The 16,896-nt window shown below is 46.9% G+C and overlaps 1 protein-coding gene across 1 annotated transcript in view; it reads right to left on the bottom strand.

The window, feature by feature from the left end:
- The window catches only part of ECEL1 (endothelin converting enzyme like 1), a 187,090-nt gene that overhangs the window by 22,984 nt on the left and 147,210 nt on the right, over positions 1 to 16,896 (bottom strand). Inside the window, exons 14-16 of the mRNA XM_063442842.1 lie at positions 16,602 to 16,726; positions 12,749 to 12,814; positions 11,851 to 11,946 (exon numbers count right to left, since the gene is read on the bottom strand). Coding sequence (XP_063298912.1) covers positions 11,851 to 11,946; positions 12,749 to 12,814; positions 16,602 to 16,726 — 287 coding nt within the window. The remainder of the gene's footprint in view (positions 1 to 11,850; positions 11,947 to 12,748; positions 12,815 to 16,601; positions 16,727 to 16,896) is intronic.

Genomic DNA, 16,896 nt, shown 5'->3' with positions numbered 1-16,896 from the left:
AGTTAACCCGCTAAAGTCGTAGAAGGGAAAGTGTCACATTGTGCAAGCTAAGTATGCATGACTCATAGACATGTTACAGGATAAGAAAGTAAATGTTATAGTTAGGGTGTGGCTGTGGGTGTCTGCTCAGGTGCTGTTGCCGCCAAATGCGGCTGGTAATATCGAATGGGTGTAGAGGCAGACCCATATGGGTTACATGCTAATATCCACATAGGTGGCTCACGTGTGGCCTTGCCGTGGCTCCTGTGTAATTATATATGCATATGAAAAACAAGACTTATACCCAACTTATATACATGAAATTAAATTAAAATAAAGGAACACAGTATATGAGGAAGTGTGTTCCTTAAGGTAGTGACTGTGGGCACCTGCAGCCTGTGGTGACAACCTTGAGACCCCATAGTCCCGCTTATATGCGGCGCATGTGGCACAGGGATCGGCATGCAATATGAGGTGTGCATCTGCTGGTATGCAAAGTTCCTTAATGCTGCCATGTTGGCCTAAATAGGTTAACTTGTGGGTGGATATTATGATTGTGGTGCTAGTTTCCCGACAGGGCAGACTGTGTGCAGTGTGTGTCACTGAGGCGGAGGAAGAAAGGGTCCACATAAGTGCCATGAAATAATAATGGTAGAGTTCAAGTCAGCTTTAGTGGGTCAGTCTGTATGCCATCCCTGCAAACCAAGTTTCTTGGTGTAGCGGTACTTACCTTATCCGGGGGCTGGCCGAGGTCCTCAGTTCCCGCCGCTCGGGGCTCGGATGACGGTGGGCACTGACCGCGGGATGCGGTCACGTGTCCCGCCTAGCTCCAAAAGCGCGTTGCGCGTCTCGGGCACACTCTTAAAGGGGAAGTGGGAGCCGAAAACTAAAATGGTCTCCCATTGGCCCCTGTCATCCCACATTCCCCATACACTCACATTTTGGGGGCGTGGATATGACAGGGGCCAATCAAATTAAATGTGAGGGTATTTATACTTACCTCTCCCTTAACTCCCTGCCCTATCGTGGTTTCTGTTTCAGTTCCCTTTAGCGCTTGTTGTGTTCAGTTGTGATTTTTCGTACTTGACCTTGGCTTTGTATCTGACTCTGTTTATCTCTTTATCCCGGTTTTGTCCTGTTTGCCGGCTTACTGATTACTGTGTACCAGACCTTGGCTAGTTCTTGTTTTCGCTGTCTCTTTGTACCCTTGACCTCGGATCGTTCCTGACTCTGTATTTCACTCCTCTACGTCGAGTCCGGCCATTCTAAGGTCCGGTAAGACATATCTCTGCTCTATTTGTCAATTGTTGGACTAAATCTTGTGAGTTGGGGTAAACTACCGTGACACTTGGGTCCCTGTATCAGTCGATTCCTCTGCGGGGCATAGTAGTAGCTGGCATCCGTGGGTTTTGGAGGGTGGAGAAGAGTTGTGGGTGGCAGGGGGCTTCTCCCCAGCTCCAGGCCTTGTGTGAGGTCAACACCCTTTTGCCACAGACTCGGGGACTTTGCGAACCGGGTCTCTCCCATTGTGGGCGCTGTGGAAGATCCTGATGGTCATCCACCGCCAGCGGTGGGTGGCCTTCCTGCGATGTGGTCAATTTCCTGGAGAGGATTTCCTGGTGACCTCCGGCCTAGATGGGTGCTTAGCTCTGTGGTGGAGGGCTTGCAGTGCAGCTTTGCCCGAGATTAGCCCATTCCGCCCCATGACCTCTGCCGACTTCACTACCCTGTCATGAGTAGGGGCTGTTGGGCAGTGCGCTGCTCCAGCTTCTCCCAAAGGTGGCAGAGCAGGTCATCCAGGTGTCTGTGGATGTGCTGAGAGGGTGCAGGTCTGGTAGCGTGGTCGGCAACTGCCATTTTGCTAGGACCCACGCGGTCTGAGTGCGGGCTATGGCGGGCCTCAGGTGCCGGTGGTAGCGCGTGAGCCAGGTTGGTGGGGATCATGATATCCCCCACCGGTCCATAGGGGGGACAACGGAGGCTCCATACAGGTTCAGTCGGGAATCGTGGCAGTGGGAGAGCGGCCGTCTCCCCTGTGTCGCCCATGCTTTTAGGCCTCGAGAAGTTATCGAGCAGAGCAGACCAGGACATCCACTTTCGTGTGTATCTGCACAAAGGTCACATGGTCCACTGTCATATGGCAGCCTGCTTGGGCCCGGTATCAGCTCTGGTTCGGGTAGGTTCAATAGAATTTGCAATAGCTCGCAGGAGCAACTGCAGCCTGCGTCCGCTTGGTTCTGCAGTCAGGTCCCGCCCCTGTTTTAGATAATATTTTAACTAGATACACTATTAGTAGGTGTGTGTCCTGTCCTGATATTTTTTTAATTAGTAACCTAAACAATTACCCATTAGACCATCAGTTTTTGTCCAAATTGCATTTTTTCCTAATATGGGCCTGTCACGATTGGTAGGGAACCTAACACACAGACAGGACACAACAGACAGAATTGCAATACCGGTCCTTAGAATGGCCGGGCTATGCAAAACAATAGTCAAAGTAAGCCAAGGTCAAAGGAAAATAGAGAGACTGAATACGAAGAGACAATCAGAGGTCAGGGAGCAGAGAAAACAGAATAAACGTAAGACAAGCCAAAGTTCGGTGACCAAATAATCAGACAAAGTATAACGCGCTATTGGGCTAAACAAAGACCCCAACAGGGCACTGAGGCAAGGGGGGGGATAGCTTATATATACACAGGGTGTGTCTGATTGGCTAACCTCCAACTAGTGTTAACCACAACACGTGGGTGGCGTTTCTTCCCTTCCTTGTGGTCTCTGAGGTCATCACTGTGTGTCGGGTCACATGAACGGGCCGTGCACAAATTTAAGGCTGCTGCTCTGTAGCGCGCAGCGTCAGAAACACTGTCATTCTGGAGCACGGCGGCGGGGACAGCCGCATGCCGTGGAAAGAGACCAGATGGCCCCGCTCGCAGTGACTGGGTAATCTAGGCCGCCGTGAGCAGCACGAAGGAAGGGGACCTGCCAATCAGTGGGTCGTCCAAATTCCATAACTCCATAGTGTCAGATGGATATATAACCAAATGACTTGCGCAATGTACGAGCATGTTCGTATGATTCGGAGTTCCATGAGTTCATGTGAAAAGTGACGAATAGAAGGAGAAACGAACACCCAAAAAAAAACAAAAAATCTATTCTTTTATATTATACATTTAAAAAATATAAACTATAGAGGATATTTTAGCCTCTTCTCTTTTTTCATTCTATTGGTTACTTTTTCTTACTTGATCTATGAACCAAATAGTGCAAAATGCGCCTTGATGTTTACTGGAAAATATATACATAATATATATTTTTGGGGTATGCTGATTGGCCCATTATCTTTTTTTTTTTTTTTTGTAAATCTGTTTATTGTGGTATAACACATACGATAGATCGGCTCGCAGGCCGGAAACAAAGGAGTACATTGTTTTAAAGGTTAACAGGGTAAACATTAAAGTATGCGTTTCATCCAAATACAAATATGCGCATCATGTCTAGTCACATTCCAAAGTTCTGGGTGCATGGTTGGATACAGCACCTATGGCACCTAACCTCAGGGAAGAGGTGCGACATGTTCCTCTCGTCCATGATTGGTATATTCGCATAAACGGACCCAACCGTGACTGTGGGCCCAATAGGCTGCAATATACTTATGATCGCTTTGGGTGAAAGCGTTACGCATAATGTGGGTGTACAAGTAAAAGTATAATTTAACAAACTGCGGATAGGTTCAACAATTGTATGTAGGTACAGGTGCACCCAGCGCACTGACATTTTTATGTCGGAAACTACTTGTGTTCGTGTTTGTTGTAGGTTAGGTTAATACATCTTATATATAGTCATCTCCAACTAAGCAAAGTCATTTATACCCTGTCATGTTGGGGGGAAGGTGAGTCGGGTAGCCCGTGAAGAGGGGTATGCCATTTCAGGTCAGGAGGGACAGGGTAGAATCGAGCCTAGGAGGGGCAAGGGTCGGGGACCAACTGGGTTATATCGGGCACATGCGGTAGGGTATCAGAGTTATTGCCTCTTCCGCGTCTTGGTCGTGTATCAATTATGCTGTTATGTGGTTAATGACGCCTATGTATCTTTTTCTGCTGGGTTGATCATCCCGTTCCCCGTCCCTCCCCAGCTCCAAACGCGGAGTCCACAACCCATATTTGAGAGTATCATCCCCTAGGGCTCGTGACTAAGGGGGGGGCTCATCCGATCCCCACGACCGCCACCTGAAGCGGAGCTCGAGACTCAGTTGTTGGGCTATGTCGGCCCCATTCCATTGTATCTATGTCAGGATCAAGTCTCATGCGAGTCATGGCCGGAGTTACCGAACCCGTCACTCATGTATTGGTAGGTGCTGTTTAGTCGAGGCATCGAAGTTTAGATTTCGTCCCGTTCATAGGTCGGTCAGGGCGGTACTTATCCCTGGTGATGGGTGAGTAATCCGCGTCTACAACCCGTTCTCAGATTACAGTCAAAGAGTCACTATCCTTAGATGTCATTGTCTGTCACAAGTCGTATGTTGAAACTTCCGTTCTGTATGTGACCCTACCAGTCCCGGGCCCGTGTACACCTGGCCCTTATGGGTCTAGAGCATATTGGGGAAGAAGGGGAGTTAGAGGGGGGTGGGCATTGCACTGTCAGCACCGCTACCACGAGCTACCTCCTCCTGTCGATATCTGGCAATATATAAGAACCACGGGGTCCACATTTCGACATGTTTGGTCCCCCGGCCAGTGATGGTGGCCCGAGCCTCCTCTGCCCCTTGAATCTCCTCCACCCTGTGTATCCATTCTTGCTTGGTCGGCACCACGTCCGTCTTCCAGTGGGCTGGGATGTTTGCTTTGGCGGCGTTAAGTAAATGTCGGAGGATTGACTTCTTGTATACTGAGATGGGCTGAGTGGAGATGTGTAATAGGGCAAGTTCTGCTGTCCAATCAGGTATGTCCCCCAAGATGAGTTCCAGCGAGGTTTTGATCAAGTCCCAGTAGGGTGTTATTATTCTGCACTCCCACCAGATATGGGATACCGTCCCCCTTTCGTCTTGGCATCTCCAGCACACCGAGGGGTGGGACGGATTAATGCGGTGCAAAAATACTGGTGTCCTGTACCATAGGGATATGAGTTTGTAATTCATCTCTTGGTAGTAAGAGCTCGTAGTACTCTTATGTTGCCAAAGTAACGCTAATTCCCACTGTTGAGTAGTGAGTGCTCTTCCCAGCTGACACTCCCATTGTCGTTTGAATGTCATCTGGGTGGAAGCGCCACCTGCTAGCAAATGTTGATATAACTTCGAGATAGCATGCTCAAGGGGGGTTCCCCGGTCACATAGTTCTTCGAACCAAGTGAGGTCTCTATTTAAACGTTCGTTATGCGGTATTGAGGCATGGAAGTGTTTCAGCTGTAGGTACCGAAGATGTAAGATAGGTGTCCGTGGTCTGTCCGCTAGCAATGATGGGAAGTCTCGTACCCTTCCAGCAGAGAGGACCGTGTAAATGGGTATATAGTCACGCGTGTTCTCACTGGTCCACGTTCCCGCTGGGAGGCCTCCGCCCAGCTCCTCGTTATGCGTGATCGGTAGCATAGGGCTGGGTAGTGGGGATATGTGTTCCTGTCCCCTCAGTGTTTGCCAGCTCCGCAGGGTCTGTAGGGTCAATCCCTCCTCGGTCGCTGGGGCGGGCCGTCCCGCATACTTCCCCCAGATTTTTGCCTCCATCGCCCGGCCCATAAGGCCCCTGTCCAGGGTCACCCATTGTTTGGTCGTAGGTGTTATGTGCCAATCCAGTATGCGTTGAAGTACTGCCGCCTGATAATACTTCCGGAAGTCCGGCAGTGCGAGCCCACCTTGTATCCTGGGGCGACACAGAATGTCATGACGTAGCCGGGATCGGCTTCCATTCCAGACATATTTGATCACACCCGTTTTTAGGGCAGAGAAGAAAGTTGCTGGCATGGCAAGGGGTATGGTCTGCATGAGGTATAAAACCCTCGGGAGGATATTCATTTTAATCACAGCCACCCTGCCATGCCACGAGATGTGTGGGTGGGACCATCTAGCCAGATCCATTAAGATCTTCTTCAGAAGGGGTGTAAAGTTATGATCGTACATATCCGTAGGTTCCGTGGTCACCCATACACCTAGGTACTTCATCTTGCCATAGCACCAGTGGAACGCGAATTGTGACTCCAGGGAATGGTATTCCTCCGCAGGGAGCGAGATGTTCAGCGTTTCACATTTGGAAATGTTAAGTTTGAAGCCGGATATCCGTCCGAATCTGTTGATTTCTGTGAGGAGGCAAGGTAGAGTGACTCGTGGGTTGTGTACGAAGAAGAGGAGATCGTCCGCGTAAGCAGCTACCTTGTGTTGTATACCCTGCCACTCGTAGCCCAAAACGTCTGGGTTTCGCCTGATCGCCTGGAGAAGGGGTTCCAGGTGAAGCGCGAACAGCAGAGGCGAGAGTGGGCAGCCTTGTCTGGTGCCGTTGCGGATTGGGAACTCGGCAGTTGTGGCGCCATTAATCCGTACCGTTGCTCTGGGATCCGTGTATAGAGCTGAGATCCACGTTAAGAGCCTCTCTCCAAAGCCCAGCCACTTCAACGTTTCCAACAGGTATATCCAGTTGACCCGATCGAATGCCTTCTCCGCATCCGTTGACAGTAGCATTATTCGGGTCCCCCGTTTTCGAGCATGGTGTTGGATAGCGAATAGTCTCAGCGTGCTGTCTCTGGCTTCCCTACCTGGAATAAATCCCGTTTGGTCCGCGTGTACTAGGTCAGGCAGGAGGTGTTTCATGCGGGATGCCAGCACCTTCGTGAACAGTTTGGAATCTACATTTAGGAGCGAGATCGGGCGGTAGCTACCGCACTGTAGGGGGTCTTTCCCCGGTTTGAGGAGAACAGTGATGGTGGCCGCCACCGACTCTCTGCCCAGGGTTCCCCCTTCTCCCGCTTTGTTCAATGCATCAGTAAGTCGTGACAAGAGCAGACCTGAGAAGCTTTTGTAATATCCTAGGGAGAAGCCATCTGGGCCTGGTGCTTTGCCAGTCTTGGACGATTTGAGAGCAGCTGCCAATTCCTCTACGCTGATCGGGGCATCCATCATCGCCGCCGAATCCCTATCCAACGTGCTCAAGACTGTTTCCGATAGATAGTCATGTATCGTCAAACGTTTCCGTGCAGCCTCGGCGCCAGCAGCAGTTGGGTGTAGATTGTAAAGTTTCTCGTAGAAGATCCTGAATTCCTCTGCGATCTTTTCGGGAAAAGGGGAAATTTCCCCAGTTGACAAGCGTATCTGACGGATTTGTCTATGGGGGGCGGGGCCTCTCAACAATCTAGCTAAATATTTGCCGCCTTTATTAGCGTGGGCGTAGTAAAAGCCCTTGGTGCGTTGCACCGCGCGGAGATGTCTTTTCAAGAGGAGCGCTTTGAGTTTCCGCCTGTGTTCCATCAGTTCGCCATACACCGCGGTCAGTTGTGATCGCTTGTGGCGGCATTCCAGTGCTGCGATTGTTTGATGTAATTCGGTGAGTTCGGCCATAAACGATTTCCGTTTCTGCGAAGCAAGGCGTATGAGCGTACCCCGGATCACACTCTTATGTGCTTCCCAAAGGGATATCGGGGAGATGTCCGGAGTATCGTTTTCCTGGAAGTATCGTTCTAACTCCTGCTGAATCTGTTCCTTAATGTTTGGGTCCAGTAGCAGGGCTTCATTCAATCTCCAGTTCCATCCCGCCGGTTTATATAAGGGGGCAGCGAGTGTCATCTCGACCGAACCGTGATCCGACCAGGTTGCCGGGGTGATGTCAGCTCCCTGCAAGTGTGTCAGCCCCTCACGTGTGATAAAGAGATAATCTATGCGAGAATAGCGGTTGTGGAATGCCGAGTAATAGGTATAATCCTTCACCGAGGGATGAAGCACTCTCCAGCAATCTACTAGTCTTAGATCTTCCATCGTTTGTCTGATGAATTTGATAGTACGCTGCGGTATGCAGCTATGTCCCGTCGAGGAGTCTAAGATCGGGTCCAGCGGGACGTTGAAGTCACCTCCCGCAATCAAGATTCCATCCGAGAAGTCTTCCAACTGCTGTAGAGTGTTGCGGAGGAAGGGGGCCTGCCTCTTATTTGGTGTATAGATGGAGGCTATTGTGTAGATCTTGCCGGCTATAACTCCCTTAAGGAAGAGATATCTCCCTAGTGAATCCTGCTGTCGATCCAGTTCCTCAAAACCGAGTTCAGCTGCCAGGAGAATGGCCACTCCAGTTTTGTGCGACATGGTTACTGAAATAGTTATTGGGGTAATGTCGATTCCGTAACCTGGGCTGTGAGCCCTCTTTAAAGTGGGTCTCCTGTAGTAAGGCAATCGACACATGGTTTTTCCTCAGTTCCCTCAGTAGGTGGGTCCTACGCTCTGGTATATTAAGGCCCCTACAGTTCTGTGTGACAATCTTCAGGGGGGTGTTGCAATAGGCCATGGTTACTGGGCCAGTCGACAATGAAGGTACTGTATTGCCCCAGGGAAGGTGCTCAGCCGATAGAGCTACTAGTGCAGTGCCCAAGCGGAGGAAGGAAGGGGGGGGGAGATAGTGATGGGGGGGGGGGGTAGAAAGGGTCAGAGAGAAAGCGGGTACGTTAAGAAGGAGAGTAAGTCAGGAGCCGGTGGTCCAGGTGCGGGACTGGTAATCCTGTTGTTAGTTAAAAGGAGGTATGTATCCCTATCGTGGATACCCTCTCAGAATTTGGACTAGGTCCAAATCTATGTCCCCCTTCCCGAGTGGGGGGGGGGGATTGTCTCGTGCAGCGACCGACACTAGCGGGACCTCGGACCGGAACCAGCCCAGGTAACCGAAGCACTCCCTGTGTGGCCGCGCTACGGTCAGCACGAGCGTGTGGGTGTGAGGGTGTGTCTCGAGCTCCGACCAGATGAGGTTCACTGATGAACGGTATGCTCCCGCCCCCGTTCGCCCCCTCAGTGCTGTATTAGCAAAGTAAAGCAGTCCCTATAATTGGGCGTCAGCGGTAAGAAGATACATAAGCGTCAGGGGTTAGGTTTTTGGTGATTATTCTAAGAGTTACTTATGATCTGGCTATTTTCCAGAGGAACCCCACTTTCCTCAGGTATATCCCTCCCACATGGAGCTCCCGTGTGAAAGTCCTTCTGCTTACTCTCGGTGTATCCCAGCAACCTATGAGTGAGGAGTGGCCGTAACGGCAGTCTGGTGACGTACGTCTGGTTCCCCAAACTAATGGTATGTACAAGGGTCCGTCGCTAGGGGACCTCATTCCCCTCCAGAGTGACCCTCTGTATCAACTATCCCCTATCCACCCGCCGCGGTTTTGCGTTACGTCCGCCTTGAGTGTCGCAATGTCCCTGGAGGGGGGGGGCAGGTGGAGAGGTGGAGGGGAGGGGGGCTGAGTGAGAAAGAGGGGGGTCACGTTTGTGTATCAGTTGTTAGGTGGCCGCGGTAAGCGGGCCTGACGTGGGGTGTACACGCGAAGGTGTATGTCTAGGGCGTGAGTAGCAGACATTATGTGGATGTGAGGAGTGGTATGCTTGGGGGTATATATAAGTGTGAACAGTCGTAGTAAACATATGCATTCAACGGTGTGCACATAGCAGTAAAAAGGCAATACATTAATACATGTTTCGACATAGAACATAACCTGATCTCCCTCCATGATCCTCCCCCAAGGCGTAAAGGTGAGTTGTCATGCAAGTGTATCCTATGGGGCGCTTAGATAAATCTAGAAGACCAAGCAATCGCAAGATCCACATGAATGTAACAGTTTATGCATATCGGGAAAAGGTAACATATCAATACATGCATTAAGAATAAAACACAACGCTACTAGTTTTCCTTCCACGAGACCCCTCATCTACCAATATACCACCCAATTTCTTCCATGCCCACCTCTCCCCCCAGATCCCCCCACCCAAGGGTCCGCCAAACTGCTCCACTTAAGGTATTGTCTCTGGTCAAAAAGCTGTGAGTCTCGCTGAGAGAGTGGAGTGGAGTGCGGGAGGTATAGGCGTATGTTTAGATGTAGATGTAAGTATGCCAGGACCAGGTAAGTGCCCCCCCCCCCAGTGCCCCCCACCCCAAACCTTGAATACAGTGTCCCAGAGTACCTGAAAGCACACTACTCGTGAATCTCGGATTCTGTGGATCGGTAGAAGCAAATGCGAGGCCCTGTTCCCGTCAAGAGGGGGAGCTCAAGTCGTGGTGTCAGCATCGTCCTGAGACAGGACCCTCTAGTGGAAAGTATCCTGCGGTTGCCCGCGGTGGGTGGATGGGGCTGCAACTATTCTTCCGGTGATGTCGGTCTTCCATATCGTCCGGGATGGGGGGTAGCCTGGGCACCCGTGGCCCGTTGTCTCGGCTCCCTCCGCGGCCTCGGGGGGGGGCCCAATGAGCTGAGAATCCAGTTGGGGACTGTCTGAGAGGGGAGGCCTAGTTCCTCCAGGAATCTCGGTACCTCCTCAGGCCATCTCAGGGTAATCCATCGGTTTTGGTGTCTTGCCATTAAAGCGAAGGGGAAGCCCCATTTGTAGGTTACGTTATGTTCCCTCAGGGCCGCTGTTACAGGGCGAAGAGCTCGCCTGGCATCTAGAGTGATAGGCGATAGGTCATTATACAGCGAGACCTGGGCTCCCCGGAAGGGCCAAGTGGGCCTGTCCCGGGCTTTTGTCATGATGTTACTTTTCACCGGGAAGGAGCTTAGGCAACAGACAAGGTCCCTCGGGCCATCTTCTGCATTCCTGGGTCGCAGAGCCCTATGAGCTCTGTCGAAATCAATTTGTGGCAGGGGGGTAGGCAGCATAATGAGTTGAAAGAGTTCCCTAAGGGTGTTTGTCGCATCCTCCACCCCTTCTTCTTCGGGTACACCCCGCACGCGGATGTTGCATCGCCTACCTCTATTGTCCACATCTTCAAGGTGGCGACGCATATTCAGCAGCATCTCCCCCTGTCTGGCCACCGCTGTGTCTGTGGACGCTGCACGCGCCGCCAGGGCTGTATCCGCCTCTTCCAACGCGGTAATGCGGCCCGCATGAGTGGTTAGTTCTGCGCGGAGCCCTGCGACCTCCGCCCTCATGGACTCTTGAAGCGTGGCTGTGGCGGTCTGTAAGTCAGCCTTCGTGGCCATAGCTGTTGTTAGGTCTCGGAGTGTGCCCTCAATCCGCTCCAGTGCAGCGTCTGTTGCGGTGTGGTTAGGCCCAGCCGCCATCTTGGGGCTCGCGGGATCACCGCTCGCTCCGTGTTGCGGGTGAAAGAACCCGTCTAAGGGGCCCTGTTGGGAGTTCCCTGGGGTCTGGGGATGCTCTGGGCGTTTTGTGCGCCCCATGGGTGCTTACTTGCGGCTTAGAAAAGCTTCAACGGGGGTTCGGCGGGACGGAGCTCACTCCTCACGTGGCCATCTTGGTCTGCGCCGAAACCACGCCCCTGATTGGCCCATTATCATGGCTTTTGGTTCGTCCAAATTTTTTTCCTAAACATTTTTTTATTTTATTTAGATGAGCTCAACCACTACATGATACCTATTGGACTATCTGACTACTTGAGACAAAGTGATTTAGCTGACCCAAATTTTACACAATGCACAAGTCTATTATATATTTACTATGGAGTTATTGATATGGGGTCCAGATTTCTTTTAAAACCACAGTTGCCCTTTTCCCAGCATCAAGGGGGTCTTCATTTAATTGGGAAGTGCAAAATTGCTGCAAGTTATTGTGGAAAATCCTCCGGACCCGGATAAGAATGATGTGCCTGTTCCAATCAGTGAATTTCTTATGAAAAAAAGCAAGGTCTATACCCACCAAGAACCACAGCTAAAATTGTATCCTTTTTCAACAGTGCTTCCTAAGCATAGCCTTACCTGTGCAAATGCAATGAAGAATAGCTGATCATGAGTGTATTTCAACCTTGGTAGAGGACGTTCTGGGCCATTTTCTCTCACCCACTTTTGGTAAGCCTAGAAATGGCAGACAAAAAAAGGTCATAAGAGGCAGAACATGCTAAAAGTATTTGTGAAGATAGCATATAGATCAAAGTGATAGCGTGTACCAATGGTTACAATTAGAATATAGCATGACCACACTTTAGTGTAGGCAAACATATTCAGTAATTGCACTTCTTCATCCTCTAAGAAGACTGGTGTTAAATGATTTTATTTAGATTCTAATTTTTTTTTTTTTTAATACCTTTCAAAGTAACAATTCCGTAATGACTATATTCTAACTCTTTCCTTTGTTTTTGTTTTGGTCAGATCTACTTGATAAAGTTGATAAAGCCCTGCTGCGGGCTGCATACTTGGCACCTCACTCTTATATATGGGCCAAGAGCAGACTCCTCCTATCCCCCAAAATAAAATACTGTATACTGCAATCTTGTCTTTAATGCTAACAATCTAACAAATGTAACCATTGTGCAAATCTACAAACCAGAGCTGCATTACTGATAGTAAATGGCCACCACACATTTTTCAATTACACTAAAAAATTACAAGTTGAAGTGTTGGCGTGGTACTCCGGACACTTACTAAAACAAAAACACCCAAGTAGGAGTACCATGTACAGGGATCTGTATTCTCTTACAGTAGAATTCAGGTATAATCCATGGGCTACACAGTTCAAGTGCTGTATAATAATGTTTACTGGTACATACAGGATTCAGGGAAACATGCAAAGTTTCGGTCTACATGGCCTTAATCATGCAGAGTGGACACAATTACAATAACCGATTATGGGTAAATCCAGCCATATAACAACACTCACATAATATGCCAGTTTAAGGCCACCCATGTCTGCTATATTCTCCCCCAGAGTTAGCTTACCATTCACCTGAAAAGAGAATCAGAAATAATTGACTGCACATGTAAATATACAATGTGTCAAAAGTTTTTAAATTAACTTAATACAATAATTCTCAATGCCAGACCTAGAGGGTTAAAACTATACTATAGGCTGCAATGAGACTGCAGGCATGATCTATACATTAAAACTGCTTCATTAAAGGAACACTATAGTGTGGGAAAAACAAATGTTTAAAATAGCTGTTTTGTTCCCCAGCCTCCCCTTTCCCCTGTTAAAAGTGATTTACTCACCTTTTTTCCAGCGCTGTGTGGCTTCCTCGTGACTGGCCCCTCCACCTCCTTGGCTGAGATCATCAAATTTGCTTTTATCCATGAATGTATTGGGGGGCTCTTGCACATACATGGCAAAAGGCCATGCTGCGCCAATCAGCATCTGCTCATATTGGCGCATCTCCTCATCTCAATGAGGAATGGTAAGTGTCTCCATGGAGAGCGTGGAGAGGCTGAACATCAGTGCTGAACATTGTGCAGCACAGACCTAGGAAGAACCTCTAGTGGCCGTCTGAGTGACTGCCACTAGAAATGTTCCTAGGCAGTAATGTAAACACTGTATTTTCTCTAAAAATGCAGTGTTTGCATTAAAAAACCTGCAGGGACTGACTATACTCACCAGAACAACTACATTATGGTGGTGACTATAGTGACTCTTTAAGCCAAAGTTGTTTAGTATATAGAATACCTTTAAACTGAAAACATTAACATCTACAAATAATAGTGCTGCTCTATATTGGAGTGTTAATCTCCCATTCTTATTTTAATGTTTGTAGACTTAAAATCACACACAAAAAGTTACTCTCTCATGGCACTATATAGTGAGCATAGTCAGGGATGTATTTACCACAAGGCAAACAAGGCATTTGCCTAGGGCGGCACTTTCAGGCGGCAAGCTCCCAGGCAAATGCCTTGTTTGCCTCATGTTCTGGGGCTGTCCACCTTACTGTGAGTGAGTGAGTGAGTGTAGCTGTCCGTGTGTGTCTGTGAGTGAGTGAAAATGTGTGCCTTTCAGTGAGAATGGGTGTGCCTGTGAGTGTGTGTCAGTGTGTGTATGTCATTTTATGTGTATCTGAGAGTGTGTGCCTGTCAGTGTGGGTCTGTCAGTGAAAGTGTGTGTTGGTTAAACAGTGTTTGCCAATGACTGTATGTATGTGCCTATGACTGTATCTGTCAGTGAGTGTATATCAGTGCATGTATCAATGAGGGCATGTGTCTGTCAGTCAAAAAAGTGGCCTTGACAGGAATTGGGGGGATTTTAATTTGGGGGGGGGGTGCCCAAATTTAGTCGTGCCTGGGGCAGCACAAATCCAAAATACACCGCTGAGCATAGTGATAGATATATAGTTGTATATAAATCAAGGCAATACATAAAGCACTAAACTGTGTTTCAAATCACTTGTGATTATAAGAACGTAGCTACAAATAAAAGAAAAGAGGAGTCACACACTACTAGCACATAAAAATGATGAAGCAAGTGATCGTTGAATCGAGGTATGTGCTTATTCTCACATGATAAAGGTATATTGTTGAGAATATGTACTTATGTGTGCTAGATTGGGCTAACCATATTTGTTGGTATGGTTGGTATAGATATTTAACTTTATTTGCACGAGGTTGGTCTCAATTGCATAGATATTTTTAGTTTGGGGGGCTATAGTTTATATAACTGATTTGTATAATATTGGTGGCGGTGGCACTATTGTGTAATGTCTATATATATTATTAGGCTGTTTTTTTTATTAGTGACTAAGGGATTATACAGTTAGATCCAGAAATATTTGGACACTGACACAATTTCCATAATTTTTGGTTCTGTAAGCCACCACAATTTAATTAAAGGGGTTGAACAATAATATTGTAGAAACGTTTAGGAGTTGCAACCGTTTTCATACACAATCCCCTTATTTCAGGGGCTCAAATGTAACTGGACAAATTAACACAATCATAAATAAAATTTACATGTGTAATACTTTGTAGAGAATAAGTTTTAGGCAATGACTGCTTGAAGTCTGGAATTAATGGACATCCTCCTTTATGAAGCTTTGCCAGGACTTTACTGCAGCTGTCTTCACTTGTTTGTTCGTTGGTCATTCTGCCTTAAGTTTTGTCTTCAGCAAGTGAAATGTATGCTCGATCAGGTTGAGATTAAGTGATATCATCAATAAACACTAGTGACCCAGTGCCATTGGAAGTTATGCATGTCCAAGTCATAACATTGCCTCCACCGTGTTTTACAGATGATGTGGTATGCTTAAGATCATGAGCCATTTCAGGTCTTCTCCATACTTTTTTCTTCCCATTATGCTGGTACAGGTTGATATTCGTTTTATCTGTCCAAAGAATGTGGTCCCAGAACTGAGCTGGATTTTTTGAATGTTTTTTTGGCAATGTCTAATCTGTCCTTTTTATTCTTGAGGCTTACAAATGGTGTGCACCTTTTTGTGAACCCCCTGCATTTGCTCTGGTGAACCTTTCTCAATATGGTAGACTTGGATAATGAGATGCCTATCTCCTGGAGACTGTTCTTTACTTGGCTAGATGTTGTGATGGAGTTTTTCTATACCACCCTCCACCGTTTTTGTGCTGCAGAGCTCACAAGTGCGTTCTTTTTTTTCATAATTTACCAAACTGTTGATTTGACCTGCTATTTTTGCTGCCCAATGATGGCCTGTTTCATATGCATTGAGAACTCATTTGCCAGCATTTTGTGGGTTCACAGCAACAGCTTCCATGCCTGGAATCTTTTACCTGCTTAATTGATGAAGAAATAATAAAGGAAAAGCCCACACCTGTCCATGAAACAGCTCAGTAAATTGCCTAATTAGTTTTAGTCCATTAAAAAAAGAGGGGTCTGCATAAAGAGCTGTAATTCCTCCAATTTGGATGTGAAAATCCTCTAATTAAAGCGAACATACTGCACTTTAAGATCATATTCATTATTTAACTGTAAGTTGAATTTATTTTGGTTAACAGCCAAAATAACAAAACTTGTGTTAGTGTGCAAATATTTCCAGACCTCACTATTTCTTAGTATTAGATTTATTATGGCATTAAGTAAAGACTGCTAAAGTTTATACTGAGAGTACTTTTTAAAATATAATATATTTTATTAATTGCTACTGTATTTCTATATGGGGCCAACTGTGCTTTATTGTCTTTGTATATACACTGCATAGTGATAATAAAGTTGAATCTAAAAAATGACTCCTAAAATCTGAACAAATCTATTCCAGGAATTATGAACATGGGTTATCTAATCCATAATATTATGCATTAGAAGTAATATGATCTGTGAGAAGATACCAGAAAGGTATTGTAATAATGCAAAATAATCCTAATCTATCAGTATAATAATATATAGCTTGGTCTATAAGATAGCCATGAATATAAATTGATCTAGAATGCATAAAAGGGGGAGAATGCAAAAAGCAAACAACTTATAACAGCATTTATTTATATCCCTAATGGAAGAGAGACAGCTCTGCCAGGAATACAATATTTGTCTTTTTAGGGGTCAGATGTAATACTGACAGTCTTTTGAATAGCTCCAAGACAGAGTATCTCTTATCTCCGGCTTCTAGTTTTGTATTATTTTATATTCAATCTTTTGTTAATGGATGGTCAGGTGAGATGTGTGAATCTAATTGATAGCACACACGCTTTCATGGCATAATCTACTGTATTATATTATTCTTTGCATACGGTATATTATTTTGAATTTCAAAGAAAAAGATTAAAATGATAATTATTCATTCCTTTACCTGCTGGTTATACACTGTGAAGTTATCATACAGATCAATAACACATTCTGCTTTCTTCATAAATTTGCTGAAGGAGTTGTCTGTCCACCAGTAAGCGAGATTTCCAAAAGAATCATATTGTCCTCCTACCATTATGCAAGAGAAAACACTAACCAAGTCAACAGGGAGATTGCTGGAGTAAACTATACCAGATTATACAGGCAAAAAAACAGGACTAAAACCTAAAGGACAAACAATGCGAGTGTAAACATTGTAAGTAATTTGTGTTTGCTTAAAGACAACTATCCTCTTAAAA

The sequence above is a fragment of the Pelobates fuscus genome, chromosome 2, assembly GCF_036172605.1.
Source record: "Pelobates fuscus isolate aPelFus1 chromosome 2, aPelFus1.pri, whole genome shotgun sequence".
NCBI classification, from domain to species: Eukaryota; Metazoa; Chordata; class Amphibia; order Anura; family Pelobatidae; genus Pelobates; species Pelobates fuscus.
This window is presented reverse-complemented; position numbering and strand designations above follow the sequence as displayed.